Below are 23,045 nucleotides of genomic sequence, written 5' to 3'. Positions count from 1 at the left end.
CTGGAGTGAGTCCAGCAGATGCAGAAAGAGCCGCTGTGTTTTGGCAGCTCCTGCCATGCCTGGAGGGGGTCAGAAAGGGCCCCTTGTGTGTGCGGGACCCAGGGGTGCCCCTGTGGCTCAGCTGCGTCCAGGGTCCCATGAGGCCGTGGTGGTGTTCACCAACGGGTCCATGGGGTGTCAGTGAGTAGCTGGGGGTGGGAGCCCGAAGGGGTGAGGGAGTCAGAGTTGGCAGGAGAGGGAGCTCAGCCATCACATCGGGGTGCGCGGTGCTGTACGGCACTGCTGCTGCCCCGCTGCCACCCCAAAAATTTGCAACCCCAGACTATGGGAGACAAAAGCAGGAGGGGGGTTTGACCAAGGACACATTCAAGTGGTGGCAGAGGCAGGAGATGGAGGTGGCTTTCCCTGGGCTTCCCCATGCGAGCATCCTCCCCAGCTGTGGGGCCAGGCTGAAAGGGAGAGGGGAAAACAGGAGGCAGAGCATCCCAGCTGTTCCTCCTGCTGCCTCCATCATCCACAAGCAGCTGCCGGTGCCTTCAGAGGGAACGATGTCCCCTCTTCCATGCCTGGCACCTTGCCCTCTCAGTACTCCTCTGACAAGGTGGCTTTCTTCCCCAAGGAACACAGGGAAAGCATTTTCTAGCACGGCAGATGAAAATGGATTCACAATCCAATTTTACCCTTGTACCACTTCAGTGGTTTTGATGGAGCCGCTCTGGATGGGTGCCGGTTGGAGCCAGAGGACAGCTGTCGCGGCTTCATAGACCAGGGGTTTCTTATCTGTGTCACCTTTGATTACTGTAATTGAAATCCTGCTCTGATCTGAGCCATGCCCGAATGTTTCTGCTGCCTGTGCAGCTCTCGGCTCAAACGGCAAAATGACGTTAATAGATTTTAAAGCCAGGCAAGGCCTGCGAGAGCGTTTCTGCCTGACCTCCCGGATAGCAGCTGACAGTCACCGCTTACCCCGGTCCCACGCTCAGCTGCTGGCACGGCCCTGCTGTCCCCTCGTGACTCATTTTCCCTCCTGGAAGCACAAATCCTGCCTTTCCCCAGAGCCACTCGTGTGTGCGCTGGGCAGCCTGACTCCTCCACTCCTTCGGGGCAGAGCTGGGATGCTCTCAAGGAGGTCCAGGGGTGCTGGTGAGATCACGGAGGGATCAGCCACCCTTTAGCCCTCCTGCTCTAGCATTAAATCCCTCTTTGGGCAGCAATGCCCTTTTCTGGCATCTCCTGACCAAAAGGGTGACACGCTGCTGCCCATCCACTGCCAGGCAGGCTGCAGGGGACAGAAATGCCACTGCACAGGAGAGGATGCTCCTGGCTTTTGGTGCCAAGCTGGAAAACCGTCTGCAGCTGGCAGCGTGACTGGTGCTTTGTCACCCTCCCCATCTTTTGTGAAGCCACTGGCACTGTTTAGCTGGAGTCACCGCAGCAGAAAGAGCGACTCCATCCCAGACAGCGTCTGAGGGCAGGAGCCGGGAGGACACGTGTGCTGGCACGCGTGCTCCCGCAGCTCGGCTCGGCCAGCAGCCGGCACCAGGAGCGAGCCAGCCCCGTGACAGCACAGCGGCGGCTCTGTTTGGGATGAGAAGGGCTTGCTCAGCCAGCCTGGCCTCTGGGAGCTGCCCTCCAGAGCAGGCAGGGGTGACCCAGGTAAAAAGCCCCATCTGGAGGCCTGCGAACCCCAAGAGCCAAACCCTGGCTGTTGCAGACAACCTGAGTGTTTTGGGCTGGCAGTTTTTGCAGCCATACAGCCAGGATCTGGCTGGTGCGTGCTGGCACAGCAGCCTGGGCTTGCACCAGTGAGGATCTGATGGAGCCATCCCAAAACTTCATATGACATCAAAAAGAAAGGCAGGCTGCCCAGGCAGCAGTGCAGCCCCAGCACCCTCCTGCCGGCACGCACGGAGGCTCCCCCCAAATTCCAGCCAAATCCCTCCGAATCCTGGCTGGCCGAGTGCAGCATTTCCTCCCCAGCAGTGAAACCACCAGTGGGTCATGGACCGGCGGCACACACAATGCTTAGGGTTATCCAGCCCCTTATCAGCTCCGGCCACACCGTGCAGGGAGGAAAAGGATTTCAATCCCAGCCGAGACGTGCTTCCGTCAGGAGCTGTTCTCCCTGTCACGGGGAGGGCTGGATCGTGCTACGCTTTTGACACCGGGACTGCTGAGCAGGGCTGTGGCTGCCATGGAGAGAGAGGGACAATGGGACTGTCACCCTGCATCCCCATGGCATTGCCAGGGTCCCTCCTTGTGCCAGGGAAGCTGCCGGTCTCTGAGCAGTGCAGGTGCTCCTGCCCCAGCTCTGCCCAGCCTGGGCATGGCCACCTGCAGCGCTTGGGGCTGGGAAGGGGTCAGAGCTGGTGACCCCCAGGAAAGGGGCTGCCCCTGGGGTGTGTGGTGGTCATCTGGGCTGGCTGAGACGTCCCTTGCTGGGTGTCACCGCTCCAGGGAGGCATCCCTGGTGTGCCGGGAAAACACCTGCCCAGAGCAGTACAGGCAGCCCGAGAAACCCTATGGGCAAAGGCCATCAGGAGGGGAAGCTGAAGCACAGGTAGATGCTGAAGGAGGCATCCAGCCCGCTTGACCATAGGCTGCCATGGGACGTTCTTCCCAGAGCTGCCCCAGCCACATAAAGGTGGCTGGAGGAAGGGGAATGCAGCACAGGCTAACTCCTGGTTCCTCAGTCCAAAATCCTGGGGCGGGGGTACCCCCCAGTCCCTGCTCCTCCGAGCCCCCCAGCAGCGAGCACGGGGCAGGCAGAGGCACCGGCAAGGGCTGGGCTTGCTGCGGTGCTGCCATCTCCTCCTGGCTCCATGATTAATTGAATACAGGCTAAAATTAGCTGCGGAGGCAGCAGCCCCGGGGTCTCCTGGCAGCATCCCGCTGCCCGCCGGCTGCCTGCAAATGGGTCAGGCAGCAGCTGCTTCCCAGCTGGGCACGCGGGGTGTTTGGGGGGACCCCCTTCCTCTGCTGTGGGTGGGAGCATCGCTCCCTGCGCCACAGCTCTGCACCTCTTGCCTCCCCACTGCTGCCCATCTTGGAGGCTTTTCCCTCTCTGGATTCTCCGGGCTGGGCTGCGTTTCGGCCAGAGCGGCTGGGGAGGTGCAGGGCCACCTTCTGGGATGGCAGGAGTGCAGATCCCCATCGTGTTCCTCCCCGTGCCTTTGGGAATGTTATTTTTAGCCGCTTTCTCTATCTTGCGTCGCTAGCCAGGCTCTCTCTTTTTCACCCTCTTCCTCAGCGTTAATTTGTTTTCTGTGTATTATTTGCAGATTAGCGGAGGCAGAACCAGGTGTCTCAGCACAGGGGACCACTCAGCTACAGCCTCCCTATGCTGCCCTTCAACCCAGGGGTTTTTGGTTGGCTATTTTCCTGGCTGTTTTTAACCCCCATCAGCAGCCCCAAGGGGATGAAACACCAAAAGGTAACACAGACTGGAGGCACCCTGTGGCAGATATGCTGGGCCAAGCGGTGGGAGGCTCGTGGCTGGACACAGCCCCCAGCATCTTGGGCAGGAGGTTCTGCACCCCCCAGCAAGCCCTCTGAGCCCTCCTTGACCAAGTCTGCAAGCTCCACTGTGACACACTGACACGTGAGCTGGGGACACTGAGAGGATGGGCTCTTCCCTTGGATTCAGAAAAAAAGCAAACAGGAAAAGGTAATTAAAAACTTCAAAGCCAGATGCTTCCAATTGGGTTCAACGTGGCAGCCCTGCTCGGCAGTGGTGCTTGCAGAGAGGTGCCCGTGTGGGGCTCAGGCTGGGAAGTTGCCCGACGTGTCACATCATGAGATGTCATGGGATGTCACCCACCACCAGCACCACTGCAGCCCTGTGGGCTCCATCCCTGCTGAGCACTGGGGTGTGGGGTACCAATGGTGCTGGGTGTCTGGGTACCAACCCCCCCAAGGTACCGGATTTTGTAGCCACTAGCAGAGTGACTCCATGAGGAGGCTGTGCCTCAGTTTCCCCATGGCACGGGGCTGCAAAACCTGCTCTTTGGGAAGGTGTTTTGAGGGTGCTTGGGCTGGGTGCTGGAGCCTGATCCTCAGCCACTGGGCTTTACACCACTGCCCCATGTAAAGTGGGGCAGGGCTGGGTGTCCTGGGGCCACAGGGGCTGCCCACCTTGCCAGGGTCCAGCAAAACAGTGGCCCCCATCCTGGGTTGAAGAGGGAACCCTGGCATTGCTGCTCCTGTCCCCTCCAGTCACTGCTCTTAAGGAGGAAGGGACATCATCCTCACCAAATTCTTGCTCTTGTCCCCAAAAGAAGCCCAAATCCTCTCATTTTCTCCAGAAACCTGTGCCACAGGACAGCGATGCTCCTGCCCCCAGCACTCTGCCGCCTTTCCCTGCCTCCTGCCCCTGCTTTTGGGTATTTTTTGGTGGCTTTTTTTTTTTCAGAACTCTATGCGGCATGGTGAGTAAAGGCATCCTGCTGTCTGAGGGCTAACGGCCTGCTGGAGAGATAATAAAGCAAAGGGGAGTAAATTAAAGTGGCTATAAATAGCACCAGGAGAGGAAAAGGAGATGAAGTCATCTTCCTTCAGCTGAGCTAGTATTTGCATCACTTCTTCCCTTTGCCTTTCCCTACCCCATCGCCCTGCTCGGGAAACAGCCCCTCTGTGAGCTCTGGGGTCCTGCTGCGGGCTCTGTGTCCCCCCCAGGTCCCCATGGGGCTGGGGGATGTCCCCATGCCCCTGGGCGGGGGTGGCCTGCCCAGCACTGGGGGCTTGCTGGAGGACACGGTGAGGTGGCCTGGATGTGGCCACCTGGCCTTGAGCTCCGTCACAGCTTTGTCACCAGTCAATGCCATTGTCCCATATAAACCAGTACATGGCCCCATGGAAACCAACGCCTCCAGTGTGACCCTATTGCTGCATCCGCCGGTTGCTGGGAAGAGCTTTCAGTAGCCATTGTGGACCCATCCCATACCATTCCCCTTTGCAGCCCATCCATGGGCAGCTACAGAGACCCCCCCAGGAGCAGCACCTGCGGGAAGGGACCCCCTCAAACTCAACAACAGCAAATCCACCCCAGGAAGCCCCTCCAGCAACCAAATTTCATCATTTACATTCCTATTCATGATGATTTTCACATCCAAGCCCCCCCTGTCAGCCACAGGATGCAGGGGATAAGGAGAGACCCCAACCCTGCAGGAGCCCCCCTGGGGTTAGCAGCCCGTTTCAGTCCTCACCCAAAACATGATCCTTGCTGCCAAGGCGGCCACTGTCCCCTCAGCCCCCAGCCCCCCAGCTGCCCGCTTGCATGGGGTATATTTACACCTGAGTCAGAATGAGGTCACACCGCGGTTTCCTCCGTGTCAGCTACCGACTCCTATTCCTGTGCTATGTGCACACACCCGCCGTGTTATTGCAGGATATTTATAGCTATTTTACATGTATAATTATAAGACCACAACTCCACACATGCACGAAAATAATCACGGTGCCGGAACGCAGGGGAGTGGGGCCGGGGTGATGGGAGCGGGGCCGGGGCGCGGACCCCATCGCTAATAATAATTCTTTGCACTTTATATATAGCCCCTTTCATCCACAGCTCTCAGAAACGCTTTGCAGGCATTTAATTAAGCTTCCCAACATCCTAATGTGATGACAGCCAAGTAATAATATCCTTGCTTTTAGGTACAAAGAGTGGGGAGGTGGCAGGGCTTGTCTGATGTCCTGCAGCTTGGGGGGCAGTGAGCCCAGGTGCCCCGTGCCCTGCCCCACACTTGTGGGGTGTCCACATGGGCATGTGCCCACAGAGGAGATTTTGACCCAGAAAGGGGATGAGGACCCCGGTGTCCGGCTCAACTCCTCTGCTCAGTTTGGGGTGAAGACCAATGTTGACGGTGCAGGGTCTGGGGTCGGCAGTGGGGTCCCCTGGGACTGCTGGGCTGCAGCTGCCCAACATCTGTTTTGGTGCGTGGAACAGACATACGGATCTCAACAAACTTGCAGGCGACAGCAACAAATAAGATGACGGGTCTGAAAGTGCTGATTTATGAGGAATATTAAGAGTTGTAATCCTGCCTGGCCAGACCACCCCCCAGGGAGCCAGGGTGATGACAGGGACATGGGCACATCACAAAGAGACAGAATTCACTGGAGCCGACGCATCTCCAAGCAGGAGGGCTGGAAGCAATTGTGCCTCCTGGGGGTCTGGGCAGCTCCATGCAGGGACGTGGCTGGATCTCAGCAGCTGCCTGGAGATGGGATCCCACAGGGATGGACCTCTGGGGTCCTCAGGGTCTGCGGTTTGTGCTCCGCTGAGCACCCTCCCTCCCCACCACGTACATTCCTGCCTGGATGGACCACTCGCCTCCCATCCTTGGGGCGCTGCAGAGGGTGCAAGGGGCACGCGCTTTGGTTTTGGACACTGATGGGACATGAGATGCCACCAGGCAAGAAGGACACAGCAGGAGAAGGTGCCCAGTGCAGGGCTGGGACTTCAGCCACCAGAGCAGAAGAGCAAATTGTTGCTGAAGGCAAATGCTGATGTTGGTAATAAAAGGGGAATAATTGCACTCCTGGTGGTTGAAAGTTGGGTGGGGTCATTAAGATCTGCAGAAGAAACACACTGTTTTGATTCCTCACCCAGGCACAGAGAGCTGGGGGGACAAGGGCCCATCCCCATCCAAAGGACACCCCATAACTGGGGCAGCGGCGCCTTGTTGAATGCAGCATAATTCTGCCCACATGAAAACTAGACGCAAGCCAAGAATCATAAACCCAGATTTGATCCTACAGCAAGCACCATCCTGCCATTTTATGGTTCTGTTGCTATTTTTTAAACTCCCAGACTGCAGCCAGATCCCTGCTCACCAAAACACGCTGCACAGCCGCCCCGACTGAGAGCACCGCACCCGCCGAGCCCCCTAAAATGGAGAAGCGGGGCCCACTGGCACCACACTGGGACTGCGGAGCAGGAACACGGACATTAAGCAAGAAAACAGCCACAAAACTCCTGAGGAGATGCCAAGAAATGCCCCCAAACCAGTATCTCTGAGGAGAAAGCAGGGAAATGGGGACAGCGTGCCCGGCCAGGGAGCCGGCGCAGCCCAGGCACTGCTGCAGGGACACGGGCACCTTCCCGTCACCACACCGGCCGCTGAAACCCCCCTGCGACCTGCGGCTGTCGCCTCCCCGAATTCCGCTCCCGCTGTTCCCCTCTGCTGCCGGCTGGGTGTCTCTTACCTGGGGCTGCCGGTGCCTCGGCCGCTTCGCTGGCCACGATGAGGGACTCGAGGATCCTTGCGCAGAGCTCAGGGCTCGCCTCAGCGCTGTGGAGGGAAGCAGGGGGTCCGTGAGGGTGCCCAGCAGCTCAGCCCCCCAGAAACCCTCACACCCCTGGGACAGGAGCCAGTCACCCCGACAAACCTCTCGTGGGACTGGGGCAATTCTGCGTATCCCAGTGCTGTGTGTGACATCACGCTGGTGACCGAGGGAACGGCTGTGATGTCAGGGCTGGGCTGGGCGCTTCCAGCTCTGGCCTCCCCCTTTGGAAAACCCTGGGGCTGAGCCACTGGTGGGCTGGCATCCAGCAAAACCAGCATGGTTGGGGGCCAGCATGCCCGTGCCTGGCCATGGGCACGCTTTTCTCTCCCGCTCCATCCCACGCACAGCAGGGCATCTCACCTGGCTGCTGCAGGGCGCAGAAGCAGCTCCCCGAATTGCTCGCCGAGGAGCCGAGGGGAGACGCGGCTCCTGCGGGTGCCCTGGCAGAGGCGGCAGAAGTGGCAGGCGAGCTGGCGCAGGAGCAGTGCCTGAGGCTGCGGCAGGGCCGGGGGGGCCAGCATGGCTCTGGCTCGCTGGCCACACTCCTCCAAGCCCGGGGTCTCTGCAGCAGAGGGGAAACAGGAGAAGAAAGGTCATTTGGGGAGGCTGGGGCATCCCATTGCTTCTCGTGGGAACCCAGAACCTGCCAACACACACGGCATGAGCTGTGGCAGGTCTCTACTCCCCACAGAGCCACCAAAATCCCAATCTCAACCTCTCCCCCAAAAGCCATGACTGTTTCTTTGCAGCCCATCCCTTCCCACAGACAGGTGGCGGGACATCTCAGTACCCCAGGGAATGTAAGATGTGTTGCCCTGGGGGTGTCTCAGCCACCTATTTCTGGAGCCTCCAGTCCCTTTTACCCACTCAGACCACCCCAGATCAGATTGTAGAATGTTTTTAGCACATTCCCCCTCTCAGCACAGCCAGGGGAGGAACACTGGGCATTGAGCTTCTCACCTGGCATGGGCTGCACCTAAACACCCCTCACTGCTGCTCCAGTGAAGAACTGCAGGAGCCCAGCCCCGCTGCATGGCAAAGCCTTGAAAAAGGCAGAGCAAAGTAGAGCTGGGAAAACGAATGCCAGCTGGAAGATCTGCCAAATTTAAAGGCTCAGCCCTCCCCCACATTAAAAAAGAAAGCTGGGAGGGAAAAGGGTTTTAAAGAGAAAAAAAGGTGCACCTGGGCTGAGAGCTACAGCCCTCCCAGTGTGACTGCTCTCACCCCCTGAAATGCAGCAGCAGGGAGGGCTAACTGGAGTACAGCTGCTTGCAGCAATACTTGAATTGTCCATGTGAATAAAAGCAGGCACCTGATGGTGTTCCACGTCATGAAGGTTCTACCAGAACCCCCGTCATAGGTGCCCTGAGCAGCCCACAGGCCTGTGTTGTTCCCACCAGTGTCCCCACATGTCCCTGGTGCCCTCTGGCAGCCTTGGCTGGGGCTCCCCAGTCTTGTGAGCTGTGAGCTCAGTGGCCTGGGACTGCGGTCCTGCCACGGGCACGGGAAACAGCTGCTCTCCAGCCACCCTCCATCCCGCCTTGGCCTGGCTCTCTCATCTGCGGGGACAGGGGTGTCCCCAGGGCTGTGTTGCTCTCAGCCAGCTTCAAAGCCCGGCTGGGCCAGGGCTGACTCAGCTCCCCGCGGCTCTTTGCACCAGGCTGAGGCTTGGCCGATGCTCAGACAGCTCCCAGAACCCATCCTTGGGGCCCGGGGTGCACCAGAGCTGGAGGGTGAGGTGCCCGGGATGGTCTCTGAAGCAGGTTTGCAACCCAGCTCGGAGGGCAGTGGGGTGTTTGTGTGCCCCTGTGTCCGAAAAGCTGCTCCTGTGGGAAGTTTGGCTTCAGGACTCCCCTACCCCAATCGGCTGCTCTTTGCACCCAGGGGATGCCAGAGGGGAAAGGTCCACAGCCAAAGCAGGGACTCGGGGGATGTTTTTGACCTCCTTTTGCAGGTGGTCACCCTGCCTCTTTTCTAGCCCGCAGCCTCAAGCGGGGCAGGAGTCTGCTTGCAGGGCAGACTGCCAAAACCCAGCACCATCTCCTGAAAGACTTGTATATTTAGTCTTTTGCTTTTAAAGCTCCAGAGAAATCTCCATCGGTTTCGCCTCTGTTCCCGGCCCTGCCCCCTCCCGCACCCGTTGTGCCAGGAGCAGAGCCCGCCCCAGCGCAGGCTGTGGGCAAAGGCGCTTCCCTTTGAAGTTGCTTAACGAGGCAACCCAGCTAATTGCTTCCTAATTGCGTTTTTATCCTTGGAAGCGAGGCAGCCTTTGATTTCTCCTGTCTCTGAGGGTGAGGGGAAGGCCGTGTCTTGATGCCACCAGCCCTGGGGTATTTCTTCTGGCTCCCTGTCTGCACAGGGCAGGGAGGATGGGGTGTGAGTTATCCCTCGGTTTCTCTGTGTGTCCCTCCTGCCTTGCTGGAGGCCACGAAGAGCTCCTTGCATTTTCCCACCAGGACATGGTAGAAAAAGGCCGCACTGGTCTGGCCATAGGTGATCTTTTAGTGCCTCTTAAGGCAGCTGAGAGCATGATCTGCCTGAGTGCTAATCTGGTTTAGGACAGGGAGGTGATGCACGGCGATGCAGGATACTGCAGCAACCGGCAGTGAGATGAGAACTGCTGCAAAAGGGGAAATCCTGGTTTCAAAGGCAGCAAGGGGTTCAGGTCCTATCTAACACAGGGGGCAAGAGCATCGTGTGTGCCTGGTGTTGCCTGTGGGGTCTTGGGCTGAGAGGTTCTGCAAGGACTCATGTGAAATGGGTTTTGGTCCAGGCTCCCTGTTGGGATGGACCGTGGACTCTGCTGACCTGTGTACAAGCTCTGCCCTGTTTATTTGAAAAAAATCAAATAAAACCAAAACCTTGATAGTCTCATACACATATCAGAGGCTGGAAAGCTTGCAGGGACATAAAGGCTCTTCCTAATGGCACTAAGCTGGAAAAGCAGAGAATTTTCTATGCCCATATAAAGCCAGGAGTTAACGAGATTACGGAAGAAAATTCCCAGGCAGCAGAGCCAAAATATTATAATAATGCTTTCTTCTGGGGCCAGCATCACCCAGGCTTGGCAGCTGCCCGTCCCACAGGCAGCACCTCCTCCTCGGGCACTGCGGCGGGAGAGCATCGGGCTGTGACGGGGTGAAGCTGCCCATTGGGTCCCCCCTTGCTCTCCCGGAGCATCTCCCAAAAACCGCTGTGCCACTCCAGGGGATGTTCCCAGTGGTCCTTCTCGGCATCTACCCTTGGTACACCATCGAGCAAGGAATGGGGTCAGGAGCTGCCCTGGAGATGCTGGGGAGCCTCTTTAGGGAGGCTAAAGCTCCTTCAGTCCCACAAAGGTCCCAGGTGCAGGGAGAGCCTGTCTGTGCTTACCTTGAGCCATGTGGACCAAGTCACTGTAGAGAGCTGGAGGGATCAGGGGAGACGGGAGCTCCTGGAGGTACCACTTGAGGGCCTCTGCCAGTGTCTGGGCATCGTACAGGTCCATGTCCACAGCCGAGGCATCTGCAGGGATGAGACACAGTGGGAAACATTAGTCTGTGGTGCTGCCCCTCTGGCATGGTGCTTGTAGCTTTTCTGTCCCTGCAGGCCCTCCTCTGGACGTGGGTGCTGATTTCTCTGCCCATGCCCATGCCCCCATCCACTTGACGTGGCAGCCTATGATTTCCCCTTGGAAAAATGCATCCATGGAACGGGGTTATGGTCCCCGGGCCACACACGTTACTGAAGGCCCATGTCACCCCCAGCGAGCCCAAAATGCTGCAGATGTGCCCTGAAAGGCAGCTGCCCTTTGGCAAGGCAGTGAAGGATGCTCCAGGGATGGGGTAAAGCACCCAGAGGAGGCTGAGCCCGCCCAGCCTGGGCTCAGGACAGGACAATGCGCTGGGCAGAAATGTCCCACGGTCCAGCAGGAGCCAAAGGGTGGGACAGGTCCATCTGAACCCCATGGCCAGGCCAGCGCGGGGACATTGCTTCAGCAGGGTCGAGGGCAAAGAGCCCTTTCAGCATCCTTTGGTATTGCCTCATGCGTTTTTCTTGGAGGTCTCTCAGCCCAGCCGGGCCAGGAGGTGGCTGCCCGGAGGGTAACGGTCCCTTTTGCAAAGATCTAGAGGTTTCAAAATCCGCCTTTGATTCGAACTGGAGCCAAACAGAATGTTTTGAAATTCTCCTCATAGGGGAAATCTTGAGGAGTTGGAGGGAATAATAAAAAAAGCTCGTGATATTTGGGATCATTCAAAATGGTTCATTTGTAGGAATTGAATTTATCGCTGTTCCTAAATGAGAATGTTGAAAAAAGGGCAAATTTTGCTCTTTCTTAAAGGTGACACGTCAGGCCCCAAATGGCCCAATGTGTTGTGATGGAGAAGGTGATGTCCTGCTCAGAGCCCTCTTCCCCTCCCCTCTCTGGGTCTTTACCCCCAAATGCAGCTTTACTGAAATAGGTCCCATTTTGAGATGCTCCATCTCCCAGCCCAACTTTTTCCAGCAGAAAATGCCTCGAGTCTCCAACCATTCCAGCTGACAACATGTGGCCCTGCTCACTTCTGGGGCAATAAGCACCCAAGAGCAGAGAAAAGCTGTTTCCTAGGGCAAGGCTTTGGAGGCACCCAGCTGGGAGGGTTGGGATGGGGAGCAGCTCCTGGAAAAGGCTGATTTTGGGCACTTTGACCTTGGTCTCCTCTCCTTGGGGCATCCCAACCATGAACCAGGCAGCGTGGGAATCTGGCTGCCTTCTCCTCTGAAGAAGCCGTGGCAGGTCCCTTATGGCCAGTGCCTGCCATTTGGCTTGGAGACCAGAGAGAAAATGGATTGACCAATGCCTGAAGCAAAGCCTTTAACCCAGCCATCGGAGACGCTACCTCATTTTCAGGAGAAAGCACCCGGCTGGCTGGGAACCGTGCCCCGGGGCTGTGTGGGGACAGCCGGGAGAGATGTCACCACGCCGGGGCAGGCAGCCGTCCAGCATGGCCGAATGTGACCTGGCACCCCCTGGTGTCACAGCATCACCCCATGGGCCGCTCTGCCCTCAGCATCCCTGAGGCAGGCAGGGCTGTGCCGGCTCTTGCCTGCTGTGTGCTGGCCCCAGTCAGATCCATGCTCATTCTCCTTCTCCCAGCCACACTTCTGGACTTTTCTGCTGGCCAACAGTTATTTCTTCTGGGATTTGCAGGGGCAGGTGACAGTTAAGTTGCCCATTTTTGCTAGTCCTTGCCCTGGAGAAGTGAGCTGGCAGGTTGGCTTCAGCCTGGCATGGCAGGAGAGTGGGGTCAGGGATCCTGCGAGACGCTCCAACTCCTCTTTTGGGCTGAAACCCTCCAGGAATGCTGCTGGGGGGTCTCGTTGCTTGGGCTGCACTGCAGAGAGCTGCTCCCATCAGCGGGATGCACCAGGCAAACCTCAAACCCCTTCTCACCCGGGGGGAGCCTGGTTGCTTCCCCCTCCCCACCACGGAGGTTTCTGCAGGGACCTGTCACTTGCCTTAAGGATGCTGATGCGGATCGGGGAGAGCAGCCGCAAGCTGTTTTCTGCGCATGGAAGGAGCTGCTGCCGGGCACTGGCCCCAGGCGATCAACCTCGGGCTCCACCGTGGCCTAATTAGCTCGTTTGCATCGTTAGGCATGGGCTTGGGGGGGGGGGTGTTCAAAGGGAAGGCTCAGCCAATTTCAAAGCAAGACTCAAAAACATCTTTACACCCAGAGAGAAGTGTGATGGGGAGACCAGGGGGGATTCACACCCTGCTAACAGGGACTGATGCTCTTGGCACCATTTTCCTTGGCACGTTGACTAGAAACAGTCATTAGCCTGTTGTCCTCAGACTCCTGGAGATGCAGTGGCGTCCTCCTGCTCCAGCTCCCCTCCCTCCCCTGGAGCCGCCGTGGTGAGCTGGGCTCCCCCCTGGGCTGAGAGCACAACTCGGGGGTGCTCCGAGCTGCTCCCCAGCACCGACTGCGCCCCAGCAGCTTGGGGAAGCTCAGCTGGCAGCTGGGGAAGGGTTAACCCTGAAGCCTTCCCATCCAATTACCGCCAGCCTGACCCCACGGATGCTGCTCTCTCCTTATCAGAGGGAGATGATAACCAGCTATAAGAAGTTAATGATGCTGTAGGATGAGTCACAGCTCTCCCACTGCTCTCCAGATGTTCCCGTCCCTTCCCCAGGGGGATGACGGAGGGATTCCATCCGCCTACCACAAATAGAAGGAAAACACCCCCAGACCCCAACCTCAACCCCAGACAGAACCAGTAGAGCAAGCAATCTGCTGGGGACCAGTGGAGAACATCCACTGCCCATGGGGGATGAAAAGCAGGAATAAATTTGAGGCTGGGTAAGGGGCATGTAGGATGACCACCAGCCCAGAGGGAAAAGCAGTGGGTGCTTCCAGCTTCATCCCACCAGGATGCCAGACCCTGCATCCCAGCAGAGGCAGAGAGGTGCTGGGGTTTTGGGCTGAGTCAGGCTGGGCAGGAAACACCGGGACCTCTTCTGCAGCTGCAGCCGTCCGGGGAGGTGTGAGTAAGCCCTGAGTTTTGGTAAATGTGGAGGATGTTTAGCCAAGAGGTGGCAGGGAGGAGGTTGGGGGGGTTGTTTTGAAGGAGAGGGTCCTGGTAACCAGTTGCCCCCTGCACACGGACACAGGTGGTGGCTGTGCCCCATATCCCCAGCCAGGGTGTGGGTGACAGGTGCAAACCCTGCCCAGAACCCACGGCCCCTCTTGCAGCAGAGTCCTCCAGCTGCCATGTACTGCCACAGCGTGAGGCTCTTGGGTGCACGGAACCCATGGTAGGACATCCAAACCCCCCTACCTGCGGCTGATTTAAATTGGGAATTTCGCTACACCCTCCAGACCCTTTAGGCTCAAGCATCAGCTGGTGCTGCAGGCATGTCCTTGTTGTCCAGTCCTGGCGGCTATACCTTCCCGTTTGCACAGATGCTGCCTGCACAAGGACCTGTACATGCCCTGGACCTGACCAGGTGTTTAAGGCTACTGGGCATCCCACACTAGGGGTTTACTGGGGCACTGTGTACCAAATCAGGCAACATTTACCCATCTTTGATTCAGCATCATTGTAACCTCTCTCACCCAGCCTGCTGGTACCTTGTGCTGGGGACTTGGCAGCTGCCAGGACACCCCCTGCCCATACACAGGAGCTCCTGGCAGCCCCAATATACCCTCCCAGCTGGGTTTCACCTTGCCATACTCTGGCTTGCACCCAGCCAGAGAGGGGGTGCTGGGACCCCATTTCAGGGGTGCCCAATGGGGCTGCCTCAGCTCGCTTCCCTTCCTCAGTTTCCCCAGCAGCTGTGGGAGGGGATGGTAAAGCTCACCCCCAATTCACCTCGATGGGTCTGGCAAGGAAGTCTGCACCGCTGCTGTTTATTTACCCTTCTCTCATCACCACCAAATATAAGAGATGAGCTCATGCCTCTTGCCAGGCTCTGACAATGCTGGGTTTATTTCCACTGCAGGTATAAATAAAAAGCAGCGCAGCAGGCACCAGGGCACCTTGTGTTTGGGAGTAAAGTTATCGTGCTGGGGTTAATAGCTTGGCCAGGGGGAAACTGAAGCCCTTGAGGGCCTCCAACCCCCTCTGCATTCCAGAGATGAGGATGGGGATGTGCTCCCTCTCTGGGCATCCACACAGTGATGATGGGGGGAGCTGTGTGAGGTTCCCCCCAGGCTGATCTCCCCTCCAGCCCAACTCTTTCTGCCCAGCAGCAGCTCCCGGCAGCCCCAGCGAAGTCCCAGGTCCCACAGCCGCCCCACTAATCCCCACCGAGGCCTGACCTAATTCCCAGGCACGTGAGCGTGTCTCCAGGCAGACTGCTCTGCGCCAAGGCCCCAGATCAAAGCGGGCAGGATGGCAGCGCAGGCACGGCACGCCTGGAGACACCGGCTCCAATCCGCCTCGCGCTGCCGCCGCATTCGCCCCGGCACCCCGGGGTGCAGGCAGCTCCTGCAACCTCAAACCCAGCAACAGAGGCTTTTCCCAGTGCTGCCTGCACATCTGGGGAAGGCTCTTGGTATTCGTGTCTGCAACTGGACCCCCGAGCCAAGACTGGGGCATGGTTATCGAAAATGTGGGAGGTTTCAGTGCTTTGCTGCAATCCTGGATGGGTTCGGCCCCATCTGACCTATACAGGAGGGTGGGGGGCCTCTGCAGGGTCTCTGTGCTCAGTCCCCCACCAGGGAGGAGGGATGAGGATGCAGACCGTCCCTGCCCAGTGGTGGCAAAGTGCTGCCTGGCCACTACATGCAGGACTTTGCAGCCATCCCCCTTCAAAGCCTCCCCCAGCTCAGGTCCCGCAGCTCCAAAAGGCTCCAGCACCCACCAGCACATCCATGCCCCTGCTGCCACTGGCCAGAGAAGGTCCCGAGTTTCCAGGTTCAGGGGCAGCAGTGAGGAGAAGGCTGCCCAGCACATCTCACAGGGAGAGGTGTGTGGGCAGGACCCTGAGCAAGCATGGGGTGAGAAAACATTGCCCCGGGACACCTGAGGGACTCACACCCGCAGGCATCAGGGACTTTGCAAGTGATTTGCCCCATCCCTGGTGCTCCAAACAGCCCCAGAGCCACACAGAGGGGACAGCAGGAGTGCTGGGGGCTGGAAACCATCAGGGTCAGCATGTGACCTGTGGCATGATGGGCACAGAGATGCCCCAGGCCATGGATCAGCCCCGCCGGGCACCACCGGGAGCTCTGGGGGCAGAGGGGGTGAGTTCTGCACCCTGCTGCTGCCATTTAGAGATCTCCTTTTTTATTTGTCTTTCCATAACTCTTTCCCTGCAGCTGCAGCGGGGCTCCTGGCTGGCTCATCACCCGCAGCCCTTCAGCAAGTCCCCTCAGCCCCCCATGGAGCCGCGGCTCTTTGTTAAGTCCCTTTTCGGTGCCGCCATGTGACTCTGACTCCCGTGTTCAGGGGCATCACACAGCCCTGCTCGCCTCTTGGGGCGTAAGGATCTGAATTAAACACCAAGTGTCCTAAACCAATTAATTCTTCTCTGGAGCCAGCATAAGCCGGCTGTGAGCCCAACCACCCTTCATTCTGTGCTTGACCTGCTGGCTCTGGTGGCATCTCAGCTGGGTGGCAGCAAAGTTGCCCAGCTCACTGACCCCCCTGTATAGATGAGCTCTGGCTTCACTTCCCTGCCTTCTCCCCCCAAATCATTTTTCTTGCATGCAAATACCAAGCTGGGTGCACAGGCTCTAGCCAGCCCTCAGATGCTACCGTTCTTCAGAATGTCACCAGCCCTGGGGCAGGGGACAGGGAGAGCCCCAGCCCAGGCTGTACAGCCATGTGCAGCCATGCTGCATCCAAACTAACCGTGCCTGATGCTGCTACGGCCCCATGAGGGTGGGAAACCTGGGAACGCTTTGTCCCAAAGCTTGGGTGATGTCCAGCTTGGGGCTGTCCCCTCAGGCTGGGCACCCCAGGGGTGAGGGCTCTGAAAGGGCCAGGGATGGGGAACAGGTTTGATCTGCACAAGTCAAGTAAGCACCTGCACTGCCCGGCCCTGGAGACACGATGCCCACAGGCTCCCCAGAACAGCCAGGACCACTCTGACCCACACAGATCCCAGAGAAACCTTCTCCTTCTCCCCAGTGAAAGTTCAGATGCCCTTTCAGTGTAGAAAACATCCTGTTTTCTCTGACATGTTAAGATCTGAGAGTTGGAAAACCAACACCTGAACGTTTCCAGGCCCTGTTCCTTTATCCTCATGCTCTCTAGCAGTTTTCCTGCCACCACTGCCAAACGCCAGTGATTTGGGTATTCACAGGGAAGCTGAAACCCCCGGCGGGAACCCAGTTTTCCCCCAGGCTGAGACGGGGTTCAGTTCCAGCCGCTGCCAGCCCCAGCTCTGATTTCTCCCCATTCCCCAAGATGAAGCTTGATATTTGCAGTCAGGCTGTTAGCAGAGATGGGAGGATGGAGAGGAGCACGGGAGGAAAATAAATGTGACCCTCACCTCTGCTGTCTCATGCATGGGGCATGAAAACTCCCATTTTTTGGCAGGGAACTTTTAGCCTGTCAAATGCAGTGAAAGAGCCTGTATAGAGGTTGAAGCAGATATGCTTTCCTGCCATCCCTAACCCAGTTTGGGCTTCAGCAGGAGCCTGGGGAGGCACCTCTGGGTCTCTGGTCCGCAGGAGGCTGTGGGGGGAAAAGGCTGCCACCTCTGCTGGGATGCTTGGACCCCGCAGAAACATCACCCCCATCCTGTTTGCAGAACAACCTTCTGGCAGGGCTGAGCATCGGCCCCTTACACTGAGAGCTGGCAAATGCAAGACATGTCCTACCCCCTCTGGCCAGCTCTGGGGAGCTTCAGCTTTGTCCAGGTCAGTGTTGCTGAGCGCACGGTTGCCAAATAAAAGAGCTTATTTAAGTCCTAGAGGAGATGTGGAGCTTGGAAGCATCAAGTCACTCAGGGCTGTTGTGGATTTTTCAGAGCTCTAAAATGGTTTGAAAACTATGATAGGTCCTGCAGCGGGAGATGAAAAGCCAAATGGACCCAGTGACTGCTCAGAGTGCCAGGCAAGCCAGTGGATTTTGCCTCTGGGCTGGGGGAGTCTCCTGAGGCTGGACAGGATTTTGGTAGTGACAACTGCAGTGCTGCCGGGGAGCCCTGTGCTTGCCAGGGATGCTGCACCAGCTTGCACGAGGAGGATGGAGGACCTATAACTCCTGCGTGCTTGGAAAGCAAAGCATCCATGTGCTGTTGTCACTGCCCCTGCCCAGCCTGGGCATCCATGCCCAGGGTGCCTGGGGCTGTGGGGATCGCTCTCCTGAGGCCTCACCTCCTCCAGAAATCAACTGGGAAATCTGGGCCGGGGGACAAAGCCATGCGAGAGGGCACCTCGCTGCCCCTGCCCGCCCCAGGCTGCAGCGGGGGCTTCTGCCAGGGGAGGAGAGCAGGGTGATGGGTGCACCGTGCCCCCTATCATCCCCGGGGGAGTAGAACCCTCCCCGGACAGCAGGAATGGAGCATCCCTGGGACCCTCAGCATCCCTTCTCCCGCATCCCTCCCTTCTCCGCAGCCCCGTCCCCCGCCCGGCAGGGACTCGGCTCCCGGTGCGCGGGGGAAGCGATGAGGTCATAGTGCTTAATATAGCGATTTCATCACAGCCCTTCTCCCCAGCAACACGGCCCGGCTGCCGCCGGCTCCCGGCGCTGGCGGAGCCGCCAGCCCCCCCGCCCCGCCTGCCGCAGGGCCCGGCCGGCAGCTCCCGGGATGCGGAGCCCAAGGGCAGGCAGGGGGGACACGGGATGCCAGAACGGGGCTGGACCGTGCCCGGTGCCACAGTGCCGCCCTCTGGGCACCGCGGCCGGGAGGATGGAGATGCTCGACACAGCGCTACCCCCGGCTCCCCCCGACCCCGATCGGAGCGGCACGCTGCATCCATCACGTCCCCAGCCTCCCGTGCCATTCCAGCAGTGAATTTAGGAGCAGCGGTGGGTTTTTCCCTCCTCTCCACCCTGCTCGTGCCCCCCTAGTCCTGCAAAATGCTTCCCGTTCTGCTAAAAATTGAACTTTTTCTCCCCCCTTTCTTTTCCTCTGTCGCACTCACAAGAGGCTTTCTCCCTGTCCTGCTTCTCCAATAGAAACCCTAGAGTTTTGCAAACCAAAATGTTTTTCTCCCTGAAAACAGAGCTTCTAGTGAAGTGCCCCAGCCCAGCGCCCACATCCCTCTTGACAGCATCACACTGGGATATTAGGGGGAGCAGAGAGGGGCTTGCATGCAAGGCATGGCCTTACAGAGCTGTAAGTAGAGCCATAATGAGGTTGGAGGCAGTAACCCATCCCCGCTGTGCCTGGGTAGCATCACTCACCCGGCAACACCACATCTTCCTGCCCAGGGACACAGGGAGGGACACAACAGGGACTTACCCGCCAGAAGAGCCTGCTTCAGCTCAGCATCCCCCGGCACACTGGGGGAGGATCTGCAGAGCACCTCGCTGTCAAGACCTGGGAAGCAGCCAGAGAGAGGGGTCAGTCCTAAGCCCCAAATCCTCCCTCCAAAGCAAAGGAAGAAGGTAGGGACTGAGACCACCAGGCTCCCTCACCCTGCCCATGCTGTGCGGGTACCAGGATGCTCTTGAGGCATCTCTGAACACGGGCAGAGTGGGTGTCTGCGTGTTTGCACCCACATCCACCCTGCAGATAGATGCTAAGGCTGCCCATACCTTGTTTTTCCAGCGCCTCGATGAGCCTGGCCACAGTTGGCAACGCCTGCTCGGGGAGGGTGGGCTGCTCGGCGAGCTCTGCCTGCCCAGGGAGCCCTGTGGTGGAAAGACAGGAGAACGGGCTTGGAAATTCCTCCCTGCAGGATTTCCAGCCTCTTTCCATGGCTGCCCCAGGACAGGATCAAGCTGCTGCTTTGGCACAGCCGCTACCAACACTTCAGCTCATGCATGTCAAATTTTGGAGAACTTCTCCCTTATTTTATCCCCTTTTTGCAGTAAGAGTCACCACTGGGGGCTCAGCCGCTTGCTGAGATGCAAAGAACACCCCTTCAGACACATGCCCTGCCTGTGGGGAGCATCCTGCCCCGACTGTGGAGCTCGTTCAGGCCAAAACTCCTTCCCACCTCTCCTCCCGTGGCACTCCCATGTCCCCTCGCATCACCCCCAGCTCCTGGCAGCACAGGGCGGGAGCTGGGGGCCCAAATCCACACCTGACACAGACATGGCTCCCTGCAACTCTCACCCACTTGGGTTCTCTGGTGTCTACAACAGGGTTGAGCACAAGCCCAGGGAGGACTCAGCCACCCCCCGAGTGCCACAGATTTCCACCAGCCCTCAGAAGGAGCAAACCCTCTAGCACGGGTGGGAGCAGCTCTACTTACCCCAGGGCATGCTCCATCCATCCCTCCCTCCCTTCTTATCACCCTGGCCATACTCCACCTGTGCAGGTTATACCTGACAGAGACCCTGACAGTGTTGGGATTTCCCCCCACTCTCTCTCAATAGTGGCCTTGAACCCCCCATCAAGGCAGCAGGCAGGGGACAGGCAGGGGCTGCCACCAGCCATAGCACATCGGAGCCATGTGTGACTGCTCGGGCATGGATGGCATCTGGAAAGGATGTGTCAGGAGCTCTTCTGTTTTGTGTGGTGAGTGGATCTGTTTTGGTGGAAATATATTTTTAAAAATTATAGCAGATAAAGCCTGAGTGTGACTTCCCCCCTACAGCAAGACATGCTCCAGCCTGACCAATGCCGCTTTAGGTTAATTCTGTCTGTGCTTTTGCAGGGAGCTCACATGTGAAGCCAATAAGGAATGGAAAAGGAAAAAAAAGGGGCCATAGACAGGACCACACTGCCTTTGACCTTTTGCAAAAACACAACCTGGCTGCAGTGGATGGATCCGGGTTCTCATCCTTGCCACAGTGATGCCCCGGTGCTCCCTGGAGAACATGGGGGGAAGCAAAGCTCCTGCTCTTAGGTGGCTGATCTGGTCCCCAGGCACAGCTGTGACCCCCAAGGCTGACAACAGGATCCCATGTGGGTGCAGTGGGTGGGAACAGGGAAGATTTCAGGGTCTAAAGCAAAGCAGGTGCTTGGGATCTCATGGAAAGCATCCCCACCACACGGGTGGTTTTTTAATTAGGGAAAACCGGATTTTGGCTTCCAAGGTGGTGACTTGGGGAAAGGTGGGAACAGCAAAGAATAACCATCTGTTTCTCCTTGCTGGAAATAGCAAGAACACCCCCAAGCTGCACTTGGAGCGTTAGCCCATCCTCTCCTCTGAGGGTGCCAGGCTGGACCCCAGCATCCTGACCCGTCGCTTGGCTCCGACCCCAGGTGAAGCAGAGGTGATGCCTTGGAGCAGTGATGCTGCCCAGGACAATCAGGCAGGGGCAAAACAGCCACTGAGCTCCTGAGAAGGCCCCTGGAGACTCAGATCCACTGCAGAACCATCTTTTTAGGATATTATTTTATTTAATTAAGACCATTCCTCCCCATAGAGCCAGCCCTGGCTCCTGAGCATGGCTGGGAAATACAGTGTGTCTCTTGCATTCAGAGCTCCACCCTGCTTGGGGTCCCCAGGGTCCCCAGCCAGCACCAGGGCTCAATGGGCACCCAGGATGCTACACTGCTGCTGCAGAAAGAAAAGCGTTAGGGCCATCCAAAACAAACGTCCCTCAAAACCTCCATCTGGGAATGGAAACAGTTTGGGAAGAATTTTCCAAAAAAAGAAAGGAGAAAAGTGCTTTCTCTTCCAAGTGCACATTGGAGACATTTACTCTAAGGGAAATCCAGCCATCCAGGAGGTTTGAGTTTAAGCTGACATAAAATGGTCCATGCTGTTCTCCTGCTGCAGAAAGATGTGGTCACGGGCCATGCAGACCCATGGTGCAACAGCCAGTGTACCCCTGGGCAGCAGGGCTGGACACAAGGCCATGGCCAGAGCATACCCTGCGGACGGCAGCACCCTCCCCAACCTACCCCCAAAATCTGGTTTTAGTGAGTTTTTTCCCCCTATTAAAAATCCCTCAATTTAGCCTTTTTTTTTTTTTTTAAATAAAATTTAACTTGTTGTCTATAAAGGGTGTTAAGTTGTTATATATAAAGGGTGAGTGTCATGAGGATGGAGCCAGGCTCTTCTCGGTGACAACCAATGGTAAGACAAGGGGTAATGGCTTCAAACTGGAACACAAAAGGTTCCACTTGAATTTGAGAAGAAACTTCTTCCCAGTGAGGGTGGCAGAGCCTGGCCCAGGCTGCCCAGGGGGTTGTGGAGTCTCCTTCTGTGCAGACATTCCAACCCGCCTGGACACCTTCCTGTGTAACCTCATCTGGGTGTTCCTGCTCCATGGGGGGATTGCACTGGATGAGCTTTCCAGGGCCCTTCCAACCCCTGACATGTTGTGATTCTCTTGCTCAAGCACATACAGGCTGGGGTTCCTGCACTGAGATCTTCAACACGGGCCAGACTCTCCGGTCAGGTTGCGCTTGCTGCTGGGGATGTGCCTCCATTTGTGGGACATCACCATGTCCCCCGCACCCATGGGCAGGGGTCCCTGGGCACATTTCCCAGCCTCTCAGAGAGGAGCCTGTACCCACCCCTGCAGGGAGCAGGCACGAGGCAACGGTAATGGGCAGCAAGGGCAGAAGCCAGAAGATGGCTTCACGCTTCTCCCTGGTGAATGGGGCTGGGTGTGCTCCTGTGTGACCAAAGTTGTCCACCCTACAGCATCGAGTTTGCTAGGGCTCTGCTTGCCAAACCGCTGGGACAGAGGGCTCCTCACGCATCAGTGAGCTTGACTGGGAAGGGGGCTCAAACCCCTTGTCTCGCAGGGTAAACACCCCCAAAAACTGGCCTCCTCCCTCCTTCAAAGGCAATACATGGCTGCTCACTTGTCGTCACCAGTGCTTCTGGGACTGCGTCTGCTTTGGTGCACTCAGAGCATCGGCTGGGAAGGGGCACCCATGTTTCAATGAGGGGAGGCAAAGGGGAGATCCCAGTGTCCTTCTAGTGCTCTTGGGCAGGCTGAGTGGCAAGATCCATGAGGTCACCCCACACATGGTGGTGTCAGGGGAAGGAGTGGTCCCACACCAGCTGAGTCTTGCTGTGCCAGGTGGTCCCTACCCTCTTAAATCATGTTGACAAGGAGGCCTTGAACCATATTTTGGAGGGAGACCGACTCATCAGCAGGTGCCCCTCTAAACCCAGGACCAAGGCACCTCAAATGCCCAGCCAGCCCAGGAGGGAAACAGCCTCTCTAATTACCACATCTGTGCCTTGGTCCCAAACTGGGCA

At 57.7% G+C, this 23,045-nt stretch overlaps 1 protein-coding gene across 1 annotated transcript in view; it reads right to left on the bottom strand.

Annotated features, from left to right (window-relative positions):
* LOC309440353 (phosphatidylinositol 3-kinase regulatory subunit gamma) overlaps positions 1–23,045 on the bottom strand; it is a gene marked incomplete at its 5' end in the record, with an annotated part of 77,122 nt that overhangs the window by 52,825 nt on the left and 1,252 nt on the right. Inside the window, 5 exons of the mRNA XM_082053879.1 lie at positions 7,207–7,292; positions 7,648–7,849; positions 10,660–10,791; positions 19,172–19,249; positions 19,468–19,563. Of these exons, the coding sequence (XP_081910005.1) occupies positions 7,207–7,292; positions 7,648–7,849; positions 10,660–10,791; positions 19,172–19,249; positions 19,468–19,563 (594 nt within the window). The remainder of the gene's footprint in view (positions 1–7,206; positions 7,293–7,647; positions 7,850–10,659; positions 10,792–19,171; positions 19,250–19,467; positions 19,564–23,045) is intronic.

Source organism: Streptopelia decaocto (genome assembly GCF_964273445.1).
Source record: "Streptopelia decaocto genome assembly, chromosome: 5".
In the NCBI taxonomy this organism is placed as follows: Eukaryota; Metazoa; Chordata; class Aves; order Columbiformes; family Columbidae; genus Streptopelia; species Streptopelia decaocto.
The sequence above is the reverse complement of the archived record's forward strand: the minus strand, read 5'-3'. Positions and strand labels throughout refer to the sequence as shown.